Source organism: Bipolaris zeicola (assembly GCF_000523435.1).
Source record: "Bipolaris zeicola 26-R-13 unplaced genomic scaffold scaffold_338, whole genome shotgun sequence".
In the NCBI taxonomy this organism is placed as follows: Eukaryota; Fungi; Ascomycota; class Dothideomycetes; order Pleosporales; family Pleosporaceae; genus Bipolaris; species Bipolaris zeicola.
In genome coordinates this window covers 1-19,952 of record NW_006912387.1, presented here as the reverse complement: position 1 = coordinate 19,952, position 19,952 = coordinate 1, and the positions used below count along the sequence as shown (strand labels likewise).

The window sequence follows — 19,952 nt, the reverse complement described above, 5'->3', positions numbered from 1 at the left end:
ACCCCCTCCTTAACCACCCTCTGCACCCCCCTCACCGCCCCCCTCGCACTCTTCCCATCCACAAACACCACAACCCCCGCACTCCCACTCCTGCGTATCCCACTGCTCCAAAGCGGGGGTAACGCACTCTCGGCATCCTCCACCACACCCTCCGCTACAATCTCTTTATCATCCACCCCCCTTTTCCTCTTCTTTCCCTGCACAGCAGCCGTGCCGCCCGCCTCGCTCTTCCACCGCTTGTGCAACGGCTCCGCAGGCACAGAGGCGTCAAAGTCTACGCGCTCGATCATTGAGCCGCCGAGTTGCGAGGAGAAGAGCGTGCGGAGTGAGGTTTCGGAGGCGTCGGGCGGGAGGTTGGCGATGAAGAGGCTGCGGTCTGAGGAGGCGGTTGGGACGGAGGGCGTGTGCGGTTTGATGTATATGTAGTGTTTTGCGACAGAGCATTGGTCGGGGAGGCCTGGGAGCGGGGGGAGGGTGAGGGGGAGGACGGTGAAATCTGCGACGGTTTTCGGGGGCGGTTTGGCGGTTTTGGTGGGTTGCGGCGACATAGTGGGTAGTGGGTGATGGGTTTGCGCTGGGAGGTGAAGGGATCAACTGGAGGTGTTGTTGAGAATTGAGTATTTTTTTGGCTTAAGCGCAGGCGATTCTGATTCAGGCGCTGAGTGGGGTATGCGCAAGGGAGTCCGCGATTGCGTGGTGGAAGTGTTCACATGTATGCGCTTGAAGTGGTAGAGTTCGTTGCTGGTGGACCTTCTGCGGTCACGAAATTTTGGCAGGGTTGGCACGGGCGCCATCTCTAGCTCCGTCACCAGCGCCACGAGGCCAACTACTAGCTTCGTAGGTAACAGCATTTGTGTGAATACCATGACGAATCATCTTAATAATCAAAATACCAATTGCTGAGAAGATCAACCATAATGTATTTCTGTGCTAGACTAATAATTATAGATTTTATAGCGAAACGCTCTATGCGAGCGAACCGTGGAGCAAAAATGTGGATATCAATAAAGTCGTTAGGCGTAAAAGACAGAAGTAATGATACCCTCAGCATGAAGAGCGAGCCCAGGTTCCAAATTGGTACCTTGATCCACTCTAACTGCATAAGCAGGGAACAGTCGTCAAATGCGTAACTGTCGAGCTGAGATAACAGGTGCAGGAGCATGCAATAGACAACGTTAGGCCAAGCTTCTACAGTAATGTAATTCGGGTATAGGTAACAATGCCGCTATGCAGCCGAGAATAGAAAAACCAAAGAGCGGCATGTAAACATCATGACGAAGTTTTGTAACCATAGAAACGTGACTGCCTTAGTTGAAACCACCCGGAATGCTCTTGATAGGAGATTCTGGGGGCGAATGGAGAGCCTCATTGTCTGTCTTGTTGTGTACTGGCGATGGCTCGTGAGAGTATTTGGGCTTGAGTCGGTTGCCAATCTGTTCGAGTCTGCTGTCCTCTACAGAAGACAAAGATGAAGTCGAGTCTCCACGCATGAGGGAAGGAGTTGAATCCGGGCTATGCTTTGGGATAGTCGGAGAAGGCATGGCTGATGTTGTGTTCAGTGATCCATCTGAGTTGGTCGACATACGGTTGCGGAAGGGATTCCTGGCAGGCAGGGCCGGGGCAACGGGCTTCGCCACTTGGACGACGCGTGCACGAATTGCCTGCGGGGCTGCTGCCTGATGGATCTCATGAACAATTGGCTCCTCTTCGAACTCATCATCATCATCATCCTCGTCCTCGTCATCTTTGTTAAGATCCGCATTATCATGTGATGCCTCCTTCCGGAGAGAGCCGTTCGATTTGTCATCAATAGCCTTGCTTGATTGAGGCTGTGCTTGAGGTTGCGGTTCAGGAGCTGTAGGAGTAGCCTCTTCGGGCTTCTTTTCGGCACTCGTTGGTCGTGGCGGGGTAGGGTGTTCGATCGTTGTCTCGGGTATCTCTATCGTGGGAGTAGCAGGCGTAGGTGCGACGCTTGTTCGTGGTGGTAGTTTCGGGGCCGGTTTCTTGATGGTCGGAGGAGGTGGTGGCAGATCGTCGGTCTGCGTGCTCATATCAACCGTTGGTGCCCGAGGCTCAAATACGCTGCTGATGTTACTCATTCGCCAGCTCGATGGTCGGCTCCCGGCAATGCTCGACCGGTCCATACTCCTACGATATGTGGAGTTTCTAAAGGTGTTGTAAATAGGACTCGTCGGGCTGGGCTTGAATTCGAATTGCTCGCTTGATGGTCGGCTGTGTGTTCCTGCTTCCCTGATCTCCAGACCGGCCTCTTGTAGCGCAAGCACACCAAATGGATCGGGATCAACAGCGTCCGGGATGCCAAAAGTCTTCTCTTCGGGGCTTGTGATCTCAAAGTCACCCGGCGAAGCTTCGTCTGGAATCAAAGACTCATCGACATCGGTATCGCCTTGGGCTGATTTGAGTGTTTCCAGGAGTCTTCTTGTCTCTTGAGGTACGTGCTGCACTTTTCCAGCCAATATGTCCTTCACCCCTATGCGCTCGCCATAAAAACGCTCATTCTCATCAGTGCGTTCGATGACAATGGTTCCGTCTAATTGAAGGCCGGCATAGAATCCTCGTGACTTGATGTAGGTGAAGAGGGGGGACTGCCGTTTGTGAATCTCGGTATCCAGCATGGCCCCAACACCAGCTGGACCTGCGACCGCGCTGATTTCCCCGCCCAGGGTGCATCTCACTGACTGAAAAGCCTCCAGTGCCTTGTCTGAATTGATGACAATGACACAGTCGTAGATGTCCACGCCTAAGAGAAAGCCCACGCCGACTGTATGCATCATGATGCCAGAGGGCGGTGACCATGTGCCGTCCTCTTTTCGCGCAACAAGTATACCGGCTCCACCGGATCCAGAGACCCAAAAGCCTGTCCGCATGGTTGTGAAGATGCAAAGACCTTTCGCATTTTGTATGACCTTGGACGGGATCTTCTTGAGCACTTTCTGCTTCCCTTGGGGCACATTGGCGGTGGCGGGTTGGTCTTCTTCCTCGTAGAAGCCATCCTCTGTGACAGGGTCAGTGAATGCGGGTGGACATGTAGCGGTGACATACTGCAGAAACTCTTGAGAATGCGCGCAGCCTTGTCAGACTCAATGTCGAGCGTCGTGGGCCAGAATGCTTCGGCGCCGACTCTGTTGGATAGGCGGTTGACGGGGGCACCGAGTTTGTCGACCCAGTTATAGACCTTGTCGAAGCCGGCTTTGGACTGGGTTTTCGTCTTGGACCACAGGGCCATGTTGGCGGGCTGACTACGTCACAGGCTGACTGGGTGCTAGAGGTGGATTTGAGTGTAACTACACATGGATGCAGAGCATGGAAGCGTGATGGATGGTCCAAGGGAAAAGCAAAGAAGGAGGGCAAGAGTCGGAAGCGTCGGGAATACGTGGTTGAGCAGCAGGCGACGACCGTTTTTCAGTTGCGCGGTACGTCAGCCGATGCAGGTGGTGGCGCTGCTGTAGGATCGGGTAGTTATGTTTAATAATGGCCTGGACAGTCGCTCGCAGGTGACTAACCCCTGTATCTTACGACTCGGACGAATTCTTAGGTGCCGTCATCAGATATTGATTTACCAGATGCAGCGGGTCGTCGAGGCGATTCCAAGACGGCTGCTGCCCACCACTAGGAGGGGACATGCACGTCGCCTGATTCGTTGAGGAGGCTGGGTCGTGAGTACTAGCCACTCGTTAGAGCGGAGCCAGGAACAAGCAGAAAAACACGATGAGGTAGAGGCCCGTCCCAATAGGGTTTGGGCACACATGCGGCGTGAATCAGTTGCACGTGGCCCATGGATGGTCGGCCTGCCTTCTGCTCCCGTCGTCGTCGTCTGACGCTGGCTCTGCTGCCTGTCGCGGAGAAACAGTGCCGCCGGCCTCCGAGCTGGCAACGCGCCAAGACCGGGCCGGATCAGGCGCGTCGCTCCGAAGCTCACCAAAGTTTATGTTTTGCGACCGCGACCACGGGCTGAACAAGGGACGAACGTATATCTCCACTTCACTCGTTGCGGCCCGCTGGCGCGCATATGCTGCAAATTCCGTGATACTGAAATTACCGCGCCCAAAGTGCTAGTCGCATTGTTGCTTGCAGACTACTAAGTCGGTCCACTGCCCTACTAGCCTGTCCGACGCCTGGGGCCGCAGAGCAGCACACCAGCAACTGCAATGTTTCGTGTCCCATCTCCCACTCCACCTTCCACGCCCGGCCGCGACTACGATAGCTACCCCGAGCCTCCCCCATCGACAACGCCTGCTGGCCATCCGCCCGGCATGAACAACGGCTTGTTTGGATCGTCGCGGCCAGCCTTTAACCCCAACCACTACGATTTCGGCGCTACTTCATTGTTTGGAAGCTCACCGCCCAAGCATGATCTGCTTGAGGGCGTTGGATCGGGCTCAATGGGCACTTCGACTGTAGGCCGACCTCATGTCCAGCGAGGACGTCCCACCAACTCGAGCCAGTTTCGCCCAGTCAATGGCGCGCAAAACAGACATGCTCAGAGCACAAACGACGAGGATGAATACACCGACGAGGACGAAGAAGAGTACGACGACGAAATGGACGACGAAGAGGGTTCTGAAGATGAAGAAGAACACTACTCGCCACAACGGCGCAACAAGACACAGAGCAGGTTCGCCCAGTCGACAGTGTCAAGGACGAGCGCAAACGACGTAGAGCCAGGCCCTACCTTGGTTCGGCCAGGCGCAAAGCAAACTCAGTTTGACCTTCTTGCGCTTGCAAAGGGCCTTACCTCGGACGCTGGTCGATCGCGTCTTCGCGAACCTGACCATCTGATACTCGACACGGAGTTGTTGGTCGAGAAGGTGTATGAATCGCTGCAATCGGACTCGCCAGAGAAGAGGACCGAGGTGGTTGGCTCTGTCGCTCACGAGTTGATAGCAACATGGCGAGCCGCGTCCAAGTCGACCTCCCGAAACAACACATCCTCAAGCCGACCAGAAAATGTAATGGAGCTTTCGCAGACCACACAACTGGCAGCTCTTTTGCTCACTCTACACCACCCTCCCCAAGTTGGACTAGACCAGCGAACCTCTGCCTTGTCCTTGGTACCAGCGCGATCTGAATCGAAACAATACACGCCAATCCCGAAAGCTTTGCTCGACTGGCTGAATAGCACATTCGATGGCGGCTCTGAGGTGACTGAGGTTTTGAAACAGACTGGTGGATATTCCAGACATTCTTCTTTCTGGGAGGTTGTGCATGTTACCATCGCCCGAGGAAAATTCGCACAAACTTTACAGCTACTCCAGGGCGCGCAGCTTGAACATGCCGAAACAGCCGACCATGACGGACTGGGACGCGCTGGATACACCGGAACGCATCTACAATATGCAAACCACGCACTCCGCCAAGCAATCGACCTTTTGCGTGAGTGTCCTGCTATCGCATCAGAAGATTGGGACATTAAAGGGCATGATTGGACTATTTTCCGTCAGCGCGTTCAGCAAACCTCTGTTGGCTTAGAAGACTTTGCCGAAGGCGAAAGCGCGAGCCGTCACTCTATATCACAGCCCTTCCAAGCGGCCCACTTTGGCATTTCGCAGAGTCAAGCAAGCTTCCAACTCAGCGTAGCGAGCCGGAAAGCAGAAAGCAAAGTACCGTGGTCTGTCTATGAGAACCTGGAAAGGATGTATCAGCTCTTGCTTGGTAACGAGGAGGAGATTCTTACCTTGTCGGCCGATTGGATTGAAGCGACCGTTGGTCTGACCATCTGGTGGAACGGAGAGGAAGAGGAGCTCGGGCTAGGCAGTCTGGCAGCTAGCCGTCGTTCCCTGATGCGGTCACAACGGGTTCGCCCTGTTGACGTGACGCCGGTCAAAGCTTACACTCAGCGCCTCTCTGCTGCGCTTGCGGCGGTCATACAAAACAGCGACGAGGATTTCAGCATAAACTCTGTAGACCGTTTCGAGGTGGGTCTAGCATGCGTACTAGACGACAACGCAGAAGGTGCGCTCCAGATTCTTCAGGGCTGGTCTCTCACGATCGCTTCCGCAGTGGCTGAGATTGCCAGCGCGGGAGAGTGGTTCAAGGGCGCAAAGGGCTTGTTGGATCAATTCGATCAGGACGACCTGATGGTTCTGAGCTATACCGAGCAACAGCAGCCAAAGGGTGTGACAAAGGATGACTTGCTTGTTACATACTCGGACCTGTTGGCATCCAAGGGACAGATTACAGGCAAAGAAGGCCAAGAGTTGAAAGAGGGATGGGAGCTGGCTGTGCAGGTCCTAGGAAGACTGGATGATACTATAGCGGCGAATGAGCGTATCGAGCGGATACTCAATGAGCTACCTCTTGAGTCGTCGAGTCGAGTCGATAAGATCACTCAACTGTGTCATAACCTGGGTCTTTCGCAACATGCAGTCACCATTGCTCAGGTACGTCACCACTTTGGACCCTCACTTGTTGATGCTGACCATGATAGAAATACGCCGACCATCTCCGCACCAATACCGAGAGCTACGGCGACACTCTCCTCTACTATGCCCGTGCTCACGATGCATCGAGAATTCAAGAAGTCCTTCGTGTGCTCGTTGCCCACTGCCTGGTCAAATCAATGGCGTACCCGCCTCTGGACGAACTGGACGAATCTCTCAGCTCGCTAATCACCTCTCCTAAACAAGCTCTGACTAAGCTCGCCAATACAGACTCTGAAGCTGCATCATTGCTCTCCAATCACCTTAGTGGTTACGCGACCATCCGCAAGTACTACGACCTGCGAGATGAAGAGGTGCTTTTGAAGAATGGTCAGAAACCAGCACACCGACCCATGGCTCGGAAACGTGCTGCTGCCAATTCACTCATGGTCATCATCGCCAGTGCAGCGTCGAGCATCCGGGGAGGACTGTACGATCCAGAGATTGAGACCGTAGTCCCCGTCGACGTTTTGCTACCACTTCTAGGCGAAGCCCTCATCTTCGTAAACCAACCCAAACGCACTCTGACTCTTCGCCATCTCTACGACCTTCTCGCCGCTGTCGAGGACTTGGATACTGCGCCCAGTATGATCCGAGCGCAGTGTGAGGAAGTGCTAAACACTACCTTGCTATCCGCACACGACGCCAACTCTTCACCACAAATACCGAACCCACACAATTTCCTCACCAAGTCGACTTCTAACGTGACCACGGCTTCGAGCCAGTACTCGATCATCGGATCCGCAGACTTTGGCTCCACAGACGGCCAGAGCGCTGAAGGCTCCACGGTACTGGTCAAGGGCGGTCACGTCGATGACAGCAAGCGCGGCTGGGATTGGCGCAAAGGCTTTCCCCAAGGCGCAAAGAGCGACGATATCATCGCTGTGTTGCGAGTCGGTGTAGCACGAGAAATTGGAAGAGCATTTGCCGAAGGCGAAGTCACTGCTTGAAAACATTATTTCATGCCGACGAAGCTAGCGTTTGGGGGGTAAGGAGGATTTGATACCACGACTGTACGAGTAGTTTTATATTTACTGCCCGTTCAGAACGAAAGATGCGCCTTGGTTGTTTTTCAGTAACTTGCATAAGGAAACTTGGGAGTAGGAAAGCGCTTGTCATGCACTTGTTGGGGAGGGTATTGGAAATTAAAGTAATGAAATTAGCGTTTGAAAGAGCATTTGATGTCTTGTCCTTTTTTGTGTTTTGAAGTGTGAGGATGTTTGTTCGTGCCTTGGTGAAATCGTTACTGGTATGGGTTCGTATAGGTCAGTGGAGTGTGAAGAAATGGAACATTGTCACTCTTTTTTTTTGGCATGGCAGCAGTGTACCTGTTATTTGACGATGACCGGTGCATGCCAATCGAACAAGATGCCGGTTGTAATTTAGATCTAGACCTAGGAGACTGTGATTCATCAGACTCCATACAATCTGAGCTGTCAAGTCTGTTAGTTGTACCATAAAAAAACCTTCTTCGAGGCTGTTAGAGTGCAGGGATGCCAAGAACCCAAATGACATGGGGAGCGGCAAGATGTTCGACTTTCGTCTCGCATAGAATAAGACAGGCTGTTTGTAAGAAGTGTGCGCCGGGAGGGCGAGCGACGAAACTCGCATATAGTCAAAGGGTGCCTAGTGGAAGGTGTCAAAAAGCCATAGATGTTGTATCAAGCTATTCGCAAATCATCCTGTGAAAAGCGAGTACAGTATTGAAGGGAGAGAGAACAGCTTGTCAAGAAAACGTCCAGTTCTTTTTTCAGCGGAGAAATAGTGACATTGCAGTGCCGCACTGGCTGCTGGAGGCTGCACAGCCCAACTTCCCGGCAAGGAATCTCGGCGTAAAGGACCATCAGTCCAAGCCGTCTGCCTGCATAGGGCAGCAATTGTCTCAGCTGTAGGTCATTCTTACACCACCTAAACAGCAGCCAGGATCCAAGCCTCTGATACTATGCGACATGTTTCTACACCCTTTGCAGATTGGGAGCATAGATATATGGTACGGCGTTGATCTAATGCTGAGCAAAACGGATCTTTCGGCAAGCCCATTACCAGAGTTCGAGTAGGTGGCGCTAGATACTTTTCACAACGAAGAGGGTGTAGGGACGAGCCAATAGGATGAGCCAGGAAAGCCATAGACAGGCACCGCCCAAGATAGGCTAGGATGTGTGGACAAAGAAAGGATGAATGCACAGGGAGAGCCCGATGCCAACAGAGGCTGTGTGTGAAATCTGTGGCGAGAAAAGGTCGCGAGGATCCGTTATTTAGGTTGCTCTGTACATCTATGAATGCAGATTTACAGCGAAGCGTCCACTAGTACTTGAGATGTAGTATGCGGTTGCAGTGGAAACCGATGTTGACTCAATGTTGTTGACAGAACCATGGCATCACCCAGCAAACCAGGGCTGATCCGGAAAGGCGTCAAGATAGGTATCATGGCCGCCGACCATGAGACGGGCGCAGTCCTCCAAGTAGAGCACAGCTATGTAAGGGTGCGAAACGGTTGGGTTGCAGACTGGCGTCCGAGGCCATACCGGAAGGAGGTGTAAGTGGTAACGTGATTTTGTGTCACGGTCGCGTTGAGGGGCGGGCTGGCGCGTGAAAGCGAGGGTAGGGCGCGCTCCCCCTCTCGCCCCAAGTCGACCCCTCTCTTCCAAGGCTCAACGATCAGCGAGGCATATTGCCGCGACATTAGGCATCATTTGATGACTATTAGCATTGGCTTATCTGGCGGCGAATTGCACCGTTGCGCGGAACCGGATCAGTGCCTTGTTCCATGCTTGTTAGGTGAGGCCGACGCGACTTTTGCCTCCCAGGGGGAACGGAGGACCGCATGTGGATTAGGCATAGGACGAGCAGCCACGCCTCCTTGCTGGGTATGTATGCGTAGGTGGGAGCGATGAACCGACGGTGGCTACTGCGCGGCATCGGCTGCGTTTGCTTTTCGCAAAGTTTCCTGGGTAGCCTGGCCATAGCGCGAGCTGTGCCATGAAAGGGTGCTGGCTTCGGCGAGGGACGCGACAAGGGACTCGCCGACTCGACCGCTCCGTGTGGATGCCCATTGGCGACTGCAGGAAGAAAAGGATGAAAAAGAATGAAAGGATATGTCGCAAGTGGGTGTAGGAGTAAGCATCCTCGAGCTCTAAGCGATGTCTCTCTTACAGCTCGAGTTGCTCATTGCAGCAGAAGCATGGGCAGCGCCAGCCTAGCGCAATCAGCTCTTTGTCCCGCCTTTGTTTCACAACCTTGGCCAAGTCCTAACTGGCCCCGGTCCAAGGCTTTGCCGTCTGCTGAGGGCTGACTCTTAACACCCCGAAAAGGAAAGGCGCTGCATGTGATACCGCGAGACCGACGCGTTAGTCATACTAGTTGACGCGTCCAATCCGCGTCGCACCTCAACCTCACCCCGGCAGAGGGCCCGATAGTGGCCTCCTGTGAGCAGTCAAGTATATATACATGGCTGCAGTCGCTCGCTACTTGGCCTGCATCGCCTGTTGTGCCCAGCTAATCGTCTGCCTGAGGAACTGCATCTTCCATTGGCCTGCCAGTCCAGATTCCTACATCTGCTGCCTACTAACTGTACCTATAAGTATCTACGACACCTACTCATCAAAAGCCTCGTCTTCAGTACCATCTGTAAAATATGTTCTCATCATCATCAAACCGCACACGATACCAGGAAGGTAGCTTCTCGAAACATCGAGCAAGCAAGTCAAAGTCGTCCAAGAAGAACCCTTCCTTCAAGGACTCACCCAGAAGAGTAGAGAAATTAGCACAGCAAGCACAGGCATCCTCAGCGCAACCCAGTCCGACATCTCCATCTCTCGGGAGGTGAGTTTACCCTTTCAATATCCTTTCTGCGACAGCCTTACTAACAACACTTCCCCAGTGCAATCGTCACCATATCCGTCGGCCGCGAACAACGCCTCTTCGCCGCCCACGAAGACGTCCTCTCCCACTCCCCTTGGTTCCAATCCCTCTGCTCCGGCCAATTCTTCCAAACCACAACAAACAAGCGCATCGACCTCCCCGACGAAGAACCCGAAGTCTTCTCCTCCATCCTCGAGTATCTCTACAAAGGCGACTACTACCCGCGCGCCGAGTACGACAAGAAGCGCAACAGCTGGAACCTCGAAGACGGCGGCGCCGGCGCCAACAACGCAAATGAAGCCGTCATCCAGTCCTCCGTCGGCCCCATCTTGAAAGACACCATTATTTATTGCCAGGCGGACAAGTACGGGCTTCAGGAACTGAAGAAGCTAGCGCTGAAGAAGCAAGGGTTGCAGTCTGGGATCCAGTGCTCGACCATCCTCACGTCGGCACGGTACGCGTATGCGAATACGCCTGATAACGATTCCAAGCTGCGTGCGCATTACCTCGCGCTCATTATCCGTGCACGCCACACGTTCAAGCGCAGTGGCACCATGCAGAATGAGATGGAGAATGGTGGCAAGCTCTTCTTCGATCTCTTCGTCGCCATGGTCAATCATATGGATGATTTGTCTGGCAAACCGGCGTACTAGCGCTGTCACAAACTGCCCTTTGCGCAGTCGATCGTTTTTGGTCGGCTTCGCATGACTGCCCATGGTGCAACGACTCACTGACCCTTTTTTTCATCTCCCTTCTTTCTTACTCTTCTTGTACATATTACCTTTCCTCCCCCGATCATCCCTCAGCTACGTATTCCCCCAGTATCGGTCCTTCTCTATCATTATTTCCTACTCTTCTTTGTTTATGCAAGGCGTTTCTTGGATTTTCTTCCTTCCTTCATTACTTCCTTCCATCTTTCATCTCGTTTCGCTATTTCATTTGTATTCCCACCGTTGTACTATTATATTCCCACGTTCTTTCTTCTTACTTACTCACTTTTTGGCGTTTGTGCGCTTCTGCGGCTGCTAGAATGGGGATCAAAGCGCAGACAAACTAAAGAAATTGCGGAAGAGTGCTTGATGCACCGAGGCATATGTGTTAAGCTTTTTTTTCGAAAGATTGTTTTCTTCGTTACGATCAGGTAATATCTTTTTATTGACACTTGTTTTTCCTTCTTTCTATTGAGCTGTACTGCTTTCATGTGAGGGACCTGTTACCAGATTGTATCACGCTGGCCTGGTCTCTTCAGAGTTAGAGATATTCGCCATGTTTATTCCAATGATGGTTATTTGGTATCATGAGAAATTGATGCGGTTTGCCGATTACAATCGCAATTGCTACTACATCTGACCGTCTTTGTACGATATGTGAAGTGTTTCATGCCTGTCAAGGTCTCGTTGTTCTAATTGCTTTATTGGTGAAAAGTCACCGTAACAAGTACGCGTTTGTAGCAGAACGGTTGCGAAGATGAGACTGGACGCAGACTGTACACAGCCGACGTAGACAAGGAAAAGAAAAGGTGGAGCGGGACAACAAAGGGGACGAGAAGTGGCTCGGAAAAATGTAATCTCAGCTCATGAGCGCCGAGTAGGGATGTTTGCTTGAGGGATGGAATGAGGACAGAGTGGAGATGCTACTATTCGCTCACTATATATGGCCCGTGCGTCTCACAGTTCATAGTTATGCAAGGGATAGTAATGATTAAGAGCGATGTAGCTAGTACCATGACCTGGGTATGTTGTTTGAATTTCTCTATTCTCAGTCTTGCCAAAGTTCTATGAATGTACCATTCATCTGTGCAACGAACCCAAGACGCAATGCCCTTGTGCACATGCACAGTGTTCATGATATGCCAGAGTCATATTCCCGCAAAAGCCAAGAATCATGTTGAGGTGGTGTGGTGACTGTACTTACACAAGGCAGCAGACTATAGAGTCTAGGCATCAGACCCCTGTCCCGGGGAATGCTCCCTTCTTGTTCATGACTACTATTCCATGGTCGCGCGAGATATAGCCCTTCATCAGACCCTAAGAAACCTGTCAGCCCAACTTTTGATCGGTACACCCGCTGCGTTGGTTCATACCTTGTAGATTTGGTTCGCCAATAAGCACTCCACCTCGTCGTCCTCCACGACTTGGCCGCTGCCTTCGCCTGCAGTCCCCATTCGGAGTGCGGCTGCGAAATGCGCTAGTGGTATGCGCGACTTGCGTATCCTATCCTTCTCCGTTTGTCCTTCCTTGAGATCGTCAAAGCCGGCGGCAAGATATACTTTTCGGAGAAGATTGCGCAAGGCGATATCGCGACTTCGTTCTAGGGTAAGAAATATGCGCTGCTTGACAAACTCAGGCTCGCCCTCCGCAAGAGCCCTGTCGAAGCCCGTAAGATCTCCGCGTTTTATACACGATACGAGAGGCCCGAAGGTGCGCTGTAGATGTGGGGCTTCTGCGAGAAGGCTCGTCGTCGGAATCTTGTGCTGGGTGATGAGACGACAAGGAATCAAGTACGTGAGGATCAGGCTAAAGCAGTCAGATTTTGGCATGCACCCTCTTATTGATTATCACACTTACGATTTGTTGTGTTGCGACCGCGAATGGCAGGACTCCCATGCTTGCTGCAAGCTACTCTCTGCCTACCAGATGTTAGAGGGACCCCCATTGTATTGGCTTTTGGGCATACCTTGGCATAGTCCTCCTGCAGGAATGAGAGCACTCCAACATAGTACTTGTATGTCACCCTATGGGCGCGTGGGTATAACTCGAATGTAGGTAGGTCGGACTGCGCTTCGATCGATCGCACTACGTTCTTGGAGAGACTGATGGCTTTCAACTATGATTTTTTTTTCAATCAGCGGCTACTAGGAACCAGTCATCGAAGAGTTCTTACCTTGAAGTATGTCTTGAACTGGAGATTGGCTATGCAGTACACACCCCATTTACGGGACTCGGACATGTCTGGGTTTCTGGCGCATTGTAAGACAACTACTCAAACACAGCAATAGAGATATGGCACACCTGTCACCAAGGCATAGCGCAAAGATCCTGTTGAATACTCGAGCAGCCTCTTCAAGCTTTGGGTTCTGAGGGGCAGTGCTCACGATGTCGTCTGAAAACTCCGTGCTGGAAGTTGCTGATCTCGACTTGGCCAACTGTTCGTCTGCTCTGATAGCTATCTTCCTAAGATGATTCGCAGTGAAATACAGCGTAAAGATGGCCCACGCTGGCAGTAGCCCAGCCGATATGTGCTTGATAAAATAGCTGGTCAACTCTTTCCAAGCATCATACACTGCCACGAATTGGCGCTCGTTGAGCTTGTCCTGATTTGCAGCCTCGTCCGCCCTTATAATCTCCCTCACAGCGCGCCAATAAGCAGCAATGATATCAACCCAAGCACCGCTCTCTTTGTTGGTCATGCGCGCGCTCTTGTTGTGTTTGAGCGCATAGCGAACATCGCCCTCAATCTTATCTCCGTTGGATGCGCGGTAGAATTCATACAGCCGCCCAGGATCATGCGCAGGCGCAACTGGGCTGAGAAAGTCTGCGACGGGTTGCGCCAACCCTGTGGCATATGCCTCATGGAAAGGTTCGAGTGCGGCTTGCATGGTTGGGGCTGGAACTGAGGCTACAGCTGGGACTACTGCAGGTAGAGATGGTATTTCGGAGAGTCTCAGCAGTATTGGCGGCCTCCGGTGGTGTTCTCAACCGTTAGACATGTCGTGTTGTGCCCGTGCCAGAAGCTGAGCTGTTTGATGTTCTGACGATTGTGGATGCTAGTAGTGTCGGTGTTTGGGCGGTGGGTTCGCCGATGCAGCTCGCACCTGGCCGCCAAGTCGTGGTGGCTCCTCTTCTCGGCTAGCGCCCACAAGCGACCTCGAATTCGACAGGCCGGCCACAATTCGCGATAGACGACCTGAACTTCTCAACCCAAGGTACTAACCACAGCACAATTACGGTCAGTCCATATTGCCTTCTCTCACGCATTCTGCTTGCTAATACATCACAGATGGGTAAGCACTCTCTTTCGATTTCCTGCGCATCACCGTCTCGCCCAGTAATTGCAGCCGATGGAGTTTTCGCACAAACCCGCGACACGCACCGAAAAGCCTGTGACAGCACATCGAACATGACGAACGAATAGAAGGATGTGAAGAGAGTTTGCATAGGCTTCCTCGTGTTTGCTTGGTGGATTGAGGGCGTCAAGCAACCGTGATGATGGCCTTGGATGAAAATTGAGAACCTGCACGCGCCTATTTGGATTCCCCCGACCGCATCCCAATCGCCTTAGCACGATCGACCTACACTGCGTATGACTGCTGCAATTGCTGGAACAGAGACTACGAAACTTTTTCTTTTGGAGCAGTACTGACGATGCATCAGCTCGCTTCCAGGAATACCAGATCATCGGGCGCCATCTGCCTTCCGAGGCCAACCCTGCGCCAAAGATCTACCGTATGCGCATTTTTGCGCCCAACGAGGTCGTCGCCAAGTCACGGTTCTGGTACTTCCTTGGCAAGCTCCGCAAGATCAAGAAGGCCAACGGTGAGATCGTCTCCGTAAACCAGGTACGCCGCAGTCACAAACAAACACACAGCCCGGAGCACTGAGGCTAACCCGCGTCCAGATCCACGAGAAGAAGCCCCAGAAGGTCAAGAACTTCGGTATCTGGATCAAGTACGACTCGCGCTCCGGCACCCACAACATGTACAAGGAGTACCGTGAGATGTCCCGTGTCGCCGCCGTCGAGGCTCTCTACCAGGACATGGCTGCCCGTCACCGAACGCGCTTCAGGTCCGTTCAGGTATGATTATCCTTGATCCGTAATCTGCAACGTCAAGCTCACACTTTGCTTAGATCCTCAAGGTTGTTGAGGTTGAGAAGGCCGATGACCTCCGCCGACCATACATCAAGCAGCTCCTCACCAAGAACCTCAAGTTCCCGCTGCCCCACCGCATCAACAAGAAGGCGGGCAAGAAGGTCTTCGCTGCCCACCGCCCATCCACTTTCTTCTAAGCGTGTTTCTTATTACGGAGTGCGGTCTGGATGGGAAGGATTGTTATGGGTTTCCCTCGGTTATGCATGCTTCACGAAAAGAAGTACACTAGGAACGAATGAAAATCCCTGATACCTCCGTTCGAGTCATCGAGACGCGTGATGCTACACAGGGTGCTGGCCAGGGTTCCGCAAATAGGGCAAGTCTCAGACTACCAGATGAGGGTATGGTACGAGCTGGACGATAGACAATGAACTCATGAAATTGCGAGTCAACATGTGGTATTGCATGTGCCTTTGCTTTATCCTCTGACATGCAATTAGATCTTTGGTCCTCCCGTCGGCGCCACTTTTGGCCTCCCTAATGTATCCACAGGTACCCACCACGGGTACCCTGTCACCTTCACCTTATTTATTGTTCCCTTGAAATTTGCCGGTCGCTTTTCGATGAAAGACTTGACACCTTCATTGTTGTCCCTGCATTCACAATTAGCTCGCCGATATCAAATTCTTTATGTTGCATAAACTTACGGCGACCCAAACAACTCAAAGATGATCCTACTGTCCAATAGATGCTGGCCCTCGGGACTTCCTCGATCCCTATACATCAACTCCTTCATTAGATACGTACTAACACTGCTCGTGTTCGCAGCCACGTCCTCAGCCAGCTCGAGCGCCCTCGGCAGCACCTGCTCAGGCTTCTCGCACACTTCTGCAAAAAGACCGTCCCAGATCTTGTGTGTAGCTGGATACGTGCTGCCTGTGGTAACAGCCTGCATGGCACGTGAGTGCCCAATCAACCTAGGCAGATAGAACGAAGAAGCAGCTTCCATGACGAGTCCGCGACGCGCAAAAACAAACCCTATCTTCGCTGTCGCCGCTACAATGCGGATGTTCATAGGCAGCGTCATGGTGATACCTACGCCAACTGCGGAACCCTGGATCGCAGCTATGCTTGGCTTCCGGCAGTGATGTATAGCAAGCGCAACGCGTCCGCCTCTGTTCTCGTAGCATTAGCAAAACCCAGCATCCCCAATAGTCAATTCAAGATGAATAGTGTGAGAAGGAATGAACATACCCATCCCTATGCTCCGACACCTCTTCCGCTCCCTCCGCAGCCACCCCTTCCACAAACCCATCATCCAGATCTGCGCCCGCACAAAAGATTCGTCCATGGCCTGTTACAACGATGCATCTTACGCGCTCGTCTGCGTCGAACATGGCGTATGCGGATTCCAGCTCCGCTTGCATTGTGTCGGTGAATGCATTGTGGTTTTGCGGGCGGTAGAGCGTGAGGATGATGATGGAGGCGTCTTTGGTATGGTGCTGAGTGCGGATTTGGGTAAAAGGAAGGTCGTTGTATGTGGCCGGGAGTTGGATGTCAGGTTTATGGCGGGGAGATTGTTTGGATAGTCTCGGCATGTTGGGTGATGCGATGTTGGTATACGTATTGGGAGTGTTGGTGGAAACAATGGAGCAGCGCGTATGGAATTAGATGACACTTTTTTATCGCTTCTTTAAGGACAAGAGCTTGTAAGATTTATGGGATTGATGTTTTTTATTTTCAATTTTCTTTGCACTTGGTTTGCGATATCTATGTTCTTGTGTTGCTGCGTCGAATTAATCTATGATCAGTTGGAGGATGTGGGAGCGATGCGGGGAGGACACAGGGCCGAGGTTCGAGTGGAGCTTCGACGTCAACGCGTGTGCGGTAAGCTTGTAGCTTGGGTCAAGTTTGGTACACCAAGGTTCATTTCATGCCTGGCAACCACATCAGGTTTATCTTTGTTGATTTTACATTTTGATGTCTGGTAAAACGAGACGGAAAAGTTCTCTCTGTTTCTTCACGAGGTATGGACCAGTATGTTGAGCATCATCACGTGACATCTCTCTTGGCAGAGGAACATACACAGTGGAAACCGATGAGTTTGTGCCTGCCTAACGAGAGTCTGGTAATTAGATACTTGTAAAGAACGTACAAAAGCTAGGTTCAAGATGAAGATGGTCGACTTCATAATCGTAGGCGACATCATGTGGTACAATTGATGGCTCCTCAGCCTTGTGAGTTGCGCCTTCCTCCAGTTAGAGCTCACCGGTCTGCAACGCCCCCACCAATCTCTAACTGCGCCTTTGCCAACACACATTTGGGACTTATTGTTGCCTAGCTGTTTCCAAGTATTGACATATATTACTTCGCTATATGTCCACGGCATTTGAGTATCAACGTCTTGTTTTCAGCCCATGGCTTTAATCTATTCGATTAAAAAGTGTACATAGCACAAGACCGGTCTTCTACATTGGGGATCAATCGCCAAAAACCCGTACGCCGAGAGAAACACCATGGAGGCATCGGACTCTTATCCATCGTTACGTGGTCAACATTTGCATGAGTAATCGCTCCAATTTATTTCTGTTTTCACACGAACACTCCTCACAGGCCTCATGCATCCCTCCCTATAAGTAACTAAGCGATTTTCACATGAAGCACTTACATAGCACTTGATTTAGACTGACTGTCTCTGCAAGGGCGCATTTCCAATACTCTGATAGGATAAACGATCAACACATACGTTTGCTCGACCTTGAATTCGGTCATGACGACGAAATTATCTCTCTTGGTATCAAAACGTATAAGGTCAATGAATATCCGCCATACATCGCACTCTCTTACACATGGGGAGATGCAAAAGACACAGTGAATCTGTTATGTAACGGAAAAACCATCGCTGTGACACGAAATCTTCACGAGGCTCTATGGCAACTTCGAGAAAATCGTAAAAGATTAGCCAGACTCAAGCGCTATACAAGGTCCCATAACCAGCCCCTCCACTTCTGGATCGATGCTATCTGTATTAACCAGGGAAACAATAAAGAAAAGAGCTTTCAAGTGGGTTTGATGAGAGAAATTTATGAATGGGCTGATCATGTCTTTGTATGGTTAGGACCAGCAGACAAGAGCAGTGACGTAGCCATTCGCTGCATCGAAACCATCGGATCAAAGGCAGAAGCCTGTGGTTTCGAGGATGGAACCGAACTAGGCGCGAAAATATGGCATGAAATCGAATTTGTTTCTGGGGGATATCAGCGAGTGGTATCGGCCAACCCATGGTACGGTAACGCCATGAAAAGCCTGTTCGATTTCATTAGCGGCAGGAGCAGTCAGAGTAACGTGCTACCAATTACCGACTTGAAAAATTTCTTCACCAGACCATGGTGGACGAGGATATGGGTCTTACAAGAAGCTGCTCTTTCCAGGGATACGCATTTCATTTGCGGAGCCCAAAGACTGTCAAGGACCCGTTGCAACGCTTTCATACACATGTATGCGGCACTATGGAAAGCCAATGCTACTGCGTTCCGGAAAGAGCAAGCTCAGTTCACAAAATATCGCTTAGATATTATGAGGCTTTTATTTCACCACCGTCCTACCATCATGCTGACCATGCCAATGATACACCGGGATAACGCATTCCAATTGGTAGCCCTTCTTCGCGCGACGTGTGTCGGCAGCATAAATCTGAAACGACATGGACCTCATCACCTCGAAGCAAAAAGACCAGAAGACAAGATCTTCGCCTTGCTAGGCCTGGCTGCAGACCGAGAGGAGTTGAAAAGTTTCGGCGTCGTCCCGAACTATGATATTCCATACGAACAAACCTATACTACTACGATGGTAGCGCTACTACAGCAGGGCCATATATCCATTCTCTCCATGTGTCAAGCCTCAAGGTCACCAGACCTTCCATCTTGGGTTCCGGATTGGTCTCAATCGGTAACAGATATGTTGCAAGATGTGCGCAACGATCATATGACTCTATACCCAGAGTTCAGCTCCTCAGGCCCTCATACAAACAGAAACTCGATCAAGATATCCAAGGAAGCTGGAATTGTAAAGTATATATCACTAAAGTCTATTCTTTTCGATAAGATCTATCAAGTTGGTCGTTTCCCCAGCCGGATTGACAGCAAAGAGGTGCCGCTTTTGGAGACGTGGAAATGGCCTTCAGAGTGGCTTGTTGAGATTTTACGTCTCAGTTATTGCACAAAGAAATTTTACAAGAGGTTTCGTGACCGATTATCCGCAAGTGCACGAACTGCAACCGGGGACGTTGCAAGGAACAGTGAAGGGGAACTTGTCCGGTCCGGGAATGCCCACTTCGATGATGCTGTCGTCCTGCTGCGAGACGGAGTTAGGTTTATTGGAAATGGGCGCTTCAGAGTTGAGGCACAACGCTTCTTAGTTACTCAGACAATAAACACAAAATCTAAAGATAGGGTAACAAACGAGCTTCCGTTGGCATTCGAGATCATGGGAAGAAGCTTGGGACGGCTTCCTTTTGTGACGAAAAAGGGCCATATTGGGCTGAGTTCAGATGACGTAAGGCAGGGTGATGCGATTGCGATCATTGAAGGAAGCCAAGTTCCTTTTGTGCTTCGGCCGCTGGATAAAGGGCGGTTTAGCTTGGTAAGCGAAGCTTACGTGGATGGCATAATGGATGGTGATGCTGCGGAAACTTCGAAATTCAGTTATATCACTTTGAGATAAATCTTTCAATCGACATATAGGCAGAACTACTCGGGCCCAACGGCTGCTGTAGCAGAATTTCAATGAAATTGCCCGTGCTCCGCACGGGCCTATCACCTCAACGATAATGATCACCTCAAT

General features: G+C 51.4%; 10 protein-coding genes across 10 annotated transcripts; 4 read left to right on the top strand and 6 right to left on the bottom strand.

The window, feature by feature from the left end:
• Positions 1-2: 2 nt before the first annotated feature.
• On the bottom strand, positions 3-548 carry COCCADRAFT_110749 (uncharacterized protein; the record flags this gene model as incomplete). The annotated part of the gene is made up of 1 exon (XM_007719706.1): positions 3-548. A coding segment is annotated over one exon (546 nt), but the record flags the coding sequence as incomplete, so codon positions are not given.
• Positions 549-1,307: 759 nt separating this feature from the next.
• COCCADRAFT_9698 (uncharacterized protein) lies at positions 1,308-3,247 on the bottom strand (the record flags this gene model as incomplete). The annotated part of the gene is made up of 2 exons (XM_007719705.1): positions 1,308-3,016; positions 3,064-3,247. 2 exons carry the CDS (start codon positions 3,245-3,247, stop codon positions 1,308-1,310), a joined length of 1,893 nt encoding a protein of 630 aa, XP_007717895.1.
• Positions 3,248-3,305: 58 nt separating this feature from the next.
• COCCADRAFT_110762 (uncharacterized protein) lies at positions 3,306-3,470 on the bottom strand (the record flags this gene model as incomplete). The annotated part of the gene is made up of 1 exon (XM_007719704.1): positions 3,306-3,470. A coding segment is annotated over one exon (165 nt), but the record flags the coding sequence as incomplete, so codon positions are not given.
• Positions 3,471-4,169: 699 nt separating this feature from the next.
• Positions 4,170-7,390, top strand: COCCADRAFT_9697 (uncharacterized protein; the record flags this gene model as incomplete). Its single annotated transcript, XM_007719703.1, has 2 exons — positions 4,170-6,401; positions 6,449-7,390. The coding sequence occupies 2 exons, from the start codon at positions 4,170-4,172 to the stop codon at positions 7,388-7,390; spliced, it is 3,174 nt and encodes a 1,057-aa protein (XP_007717893.1).
• Positions 7,391-8,322: 932 nt separating this feature from the next.
• Positions 8,323-8,963, bottom strand: COCCADRAFT_41566 (uncharacterized protein; the record flags this gene model as incomplete). Its single annotated transcript, XM_007719702.1, has 3 exons — positions 8,323-8,449; positions 8,512-8,713; positions 8,948-8,963. 3 exons carry the CDS (start codon positions 8,961-8,963, stop codon positions 8,323-8,325), a joined length of 345 nt encoding a protein of 114 aa, XP_007717892.1.
• Positions 8,964-10,074: 1,111 nt separating this feature from the next.
• COCCADRAFT_110754 (uncharacterized protein) lies at positions 10,075-10,954 on the top strand (the record flags this gene model as incomplete). The annotated part of the gene is made up of 2 exons (XM_007719701.1): positions 10,075-10,262; positions 10,321-10,954. The coding sequence occupies 2 exons, from the start codon at positions 10,075-10,077 to the stop codon at positions 10,952-10,954; spliced, it is 822 nt and encodes a 273-aa protein (XP_007717891.1).
• Positions 10,955-12,244: 1,290 nt separating this feature from the next.
• On the bottom strand, positions 12,245-13,899 carry COCCADRAFT_110755 (uncharacterized protein; the record flags this gene model as incomplete). The annotated part of the gene is made up of 6 exons (XM_007719700.1): positions 12,245-12,328; positions 12,385-12,817; positions 12,869-12,930; positions 12,978-13,127; positions 13,185-13,260; positions 13,313-13,899. 6 exons carry the CDS (start codon positions 13,897-13,899, stop codon positions 12,245-12,247), a joined length of 1,392 nt encoding a protein of 463 aa, XP_007717890.1.
• Positions 13,900-13,946: 47 nt separating this feature from the next.
• On the top strand, positions 13,947-15,307 carry COCCADRAFT_9694 (uncharacterized protein; the record flags this gene model as incomplete). Its single annotated transcript, XM_007719699.1, has 4 exons — positions 13,947-14,001; positions 14,675-14,859; positions 14,919-15,095; positions 15,149-15,307. 4 exons carry the CDS (start codon positions 13,947-13,949, stop codon positions 15,305-15,307), a joined length of 576 nt encoding a protein of 191 aa, XP_007717889.1.
• Positions 15,308-15,606: 299 nt separating this feature from the next.
• Positions 15,607-16,708, bottom strand: COCCADRAFT_9693 (uncharacterized protein; the record flags this gene model as incomplete). The annotated part of the gene is made up of 3 exons (XM_007719698.1): positions 15,607-15,763; positions 15,818-16,285; positions 16,365-16,708. The coding sequence occupies 3 exons, from the start codon at positions 16,706-16,708 to the stop codon at positions 15,607-15,609; spliced, it is 969 nt and encodes a 322-aa protein (XP_007717888.1).
• A 918-nt stretch (positions 16,709-17,626) lies between these two features.
• Positions 17,627-19,832, top strand: COCCADRAFT_110751 (uncharacterized protein; the record flags this gene model as incomplete). Its single annotated transcript, XM_007719697.1, has 2 exons — positions 17,627-17,676; positions 17,813-19,832. 2 exons carry the CDS (start codon positions 17,627-17,629, stop codon positions 19,830-19,832), a joined length of 2,070 nt encoding a protein of 689 aa, XP_007717887.1.
• Positions 19,833-19,952: the final 120 nt, after the last annotated feature.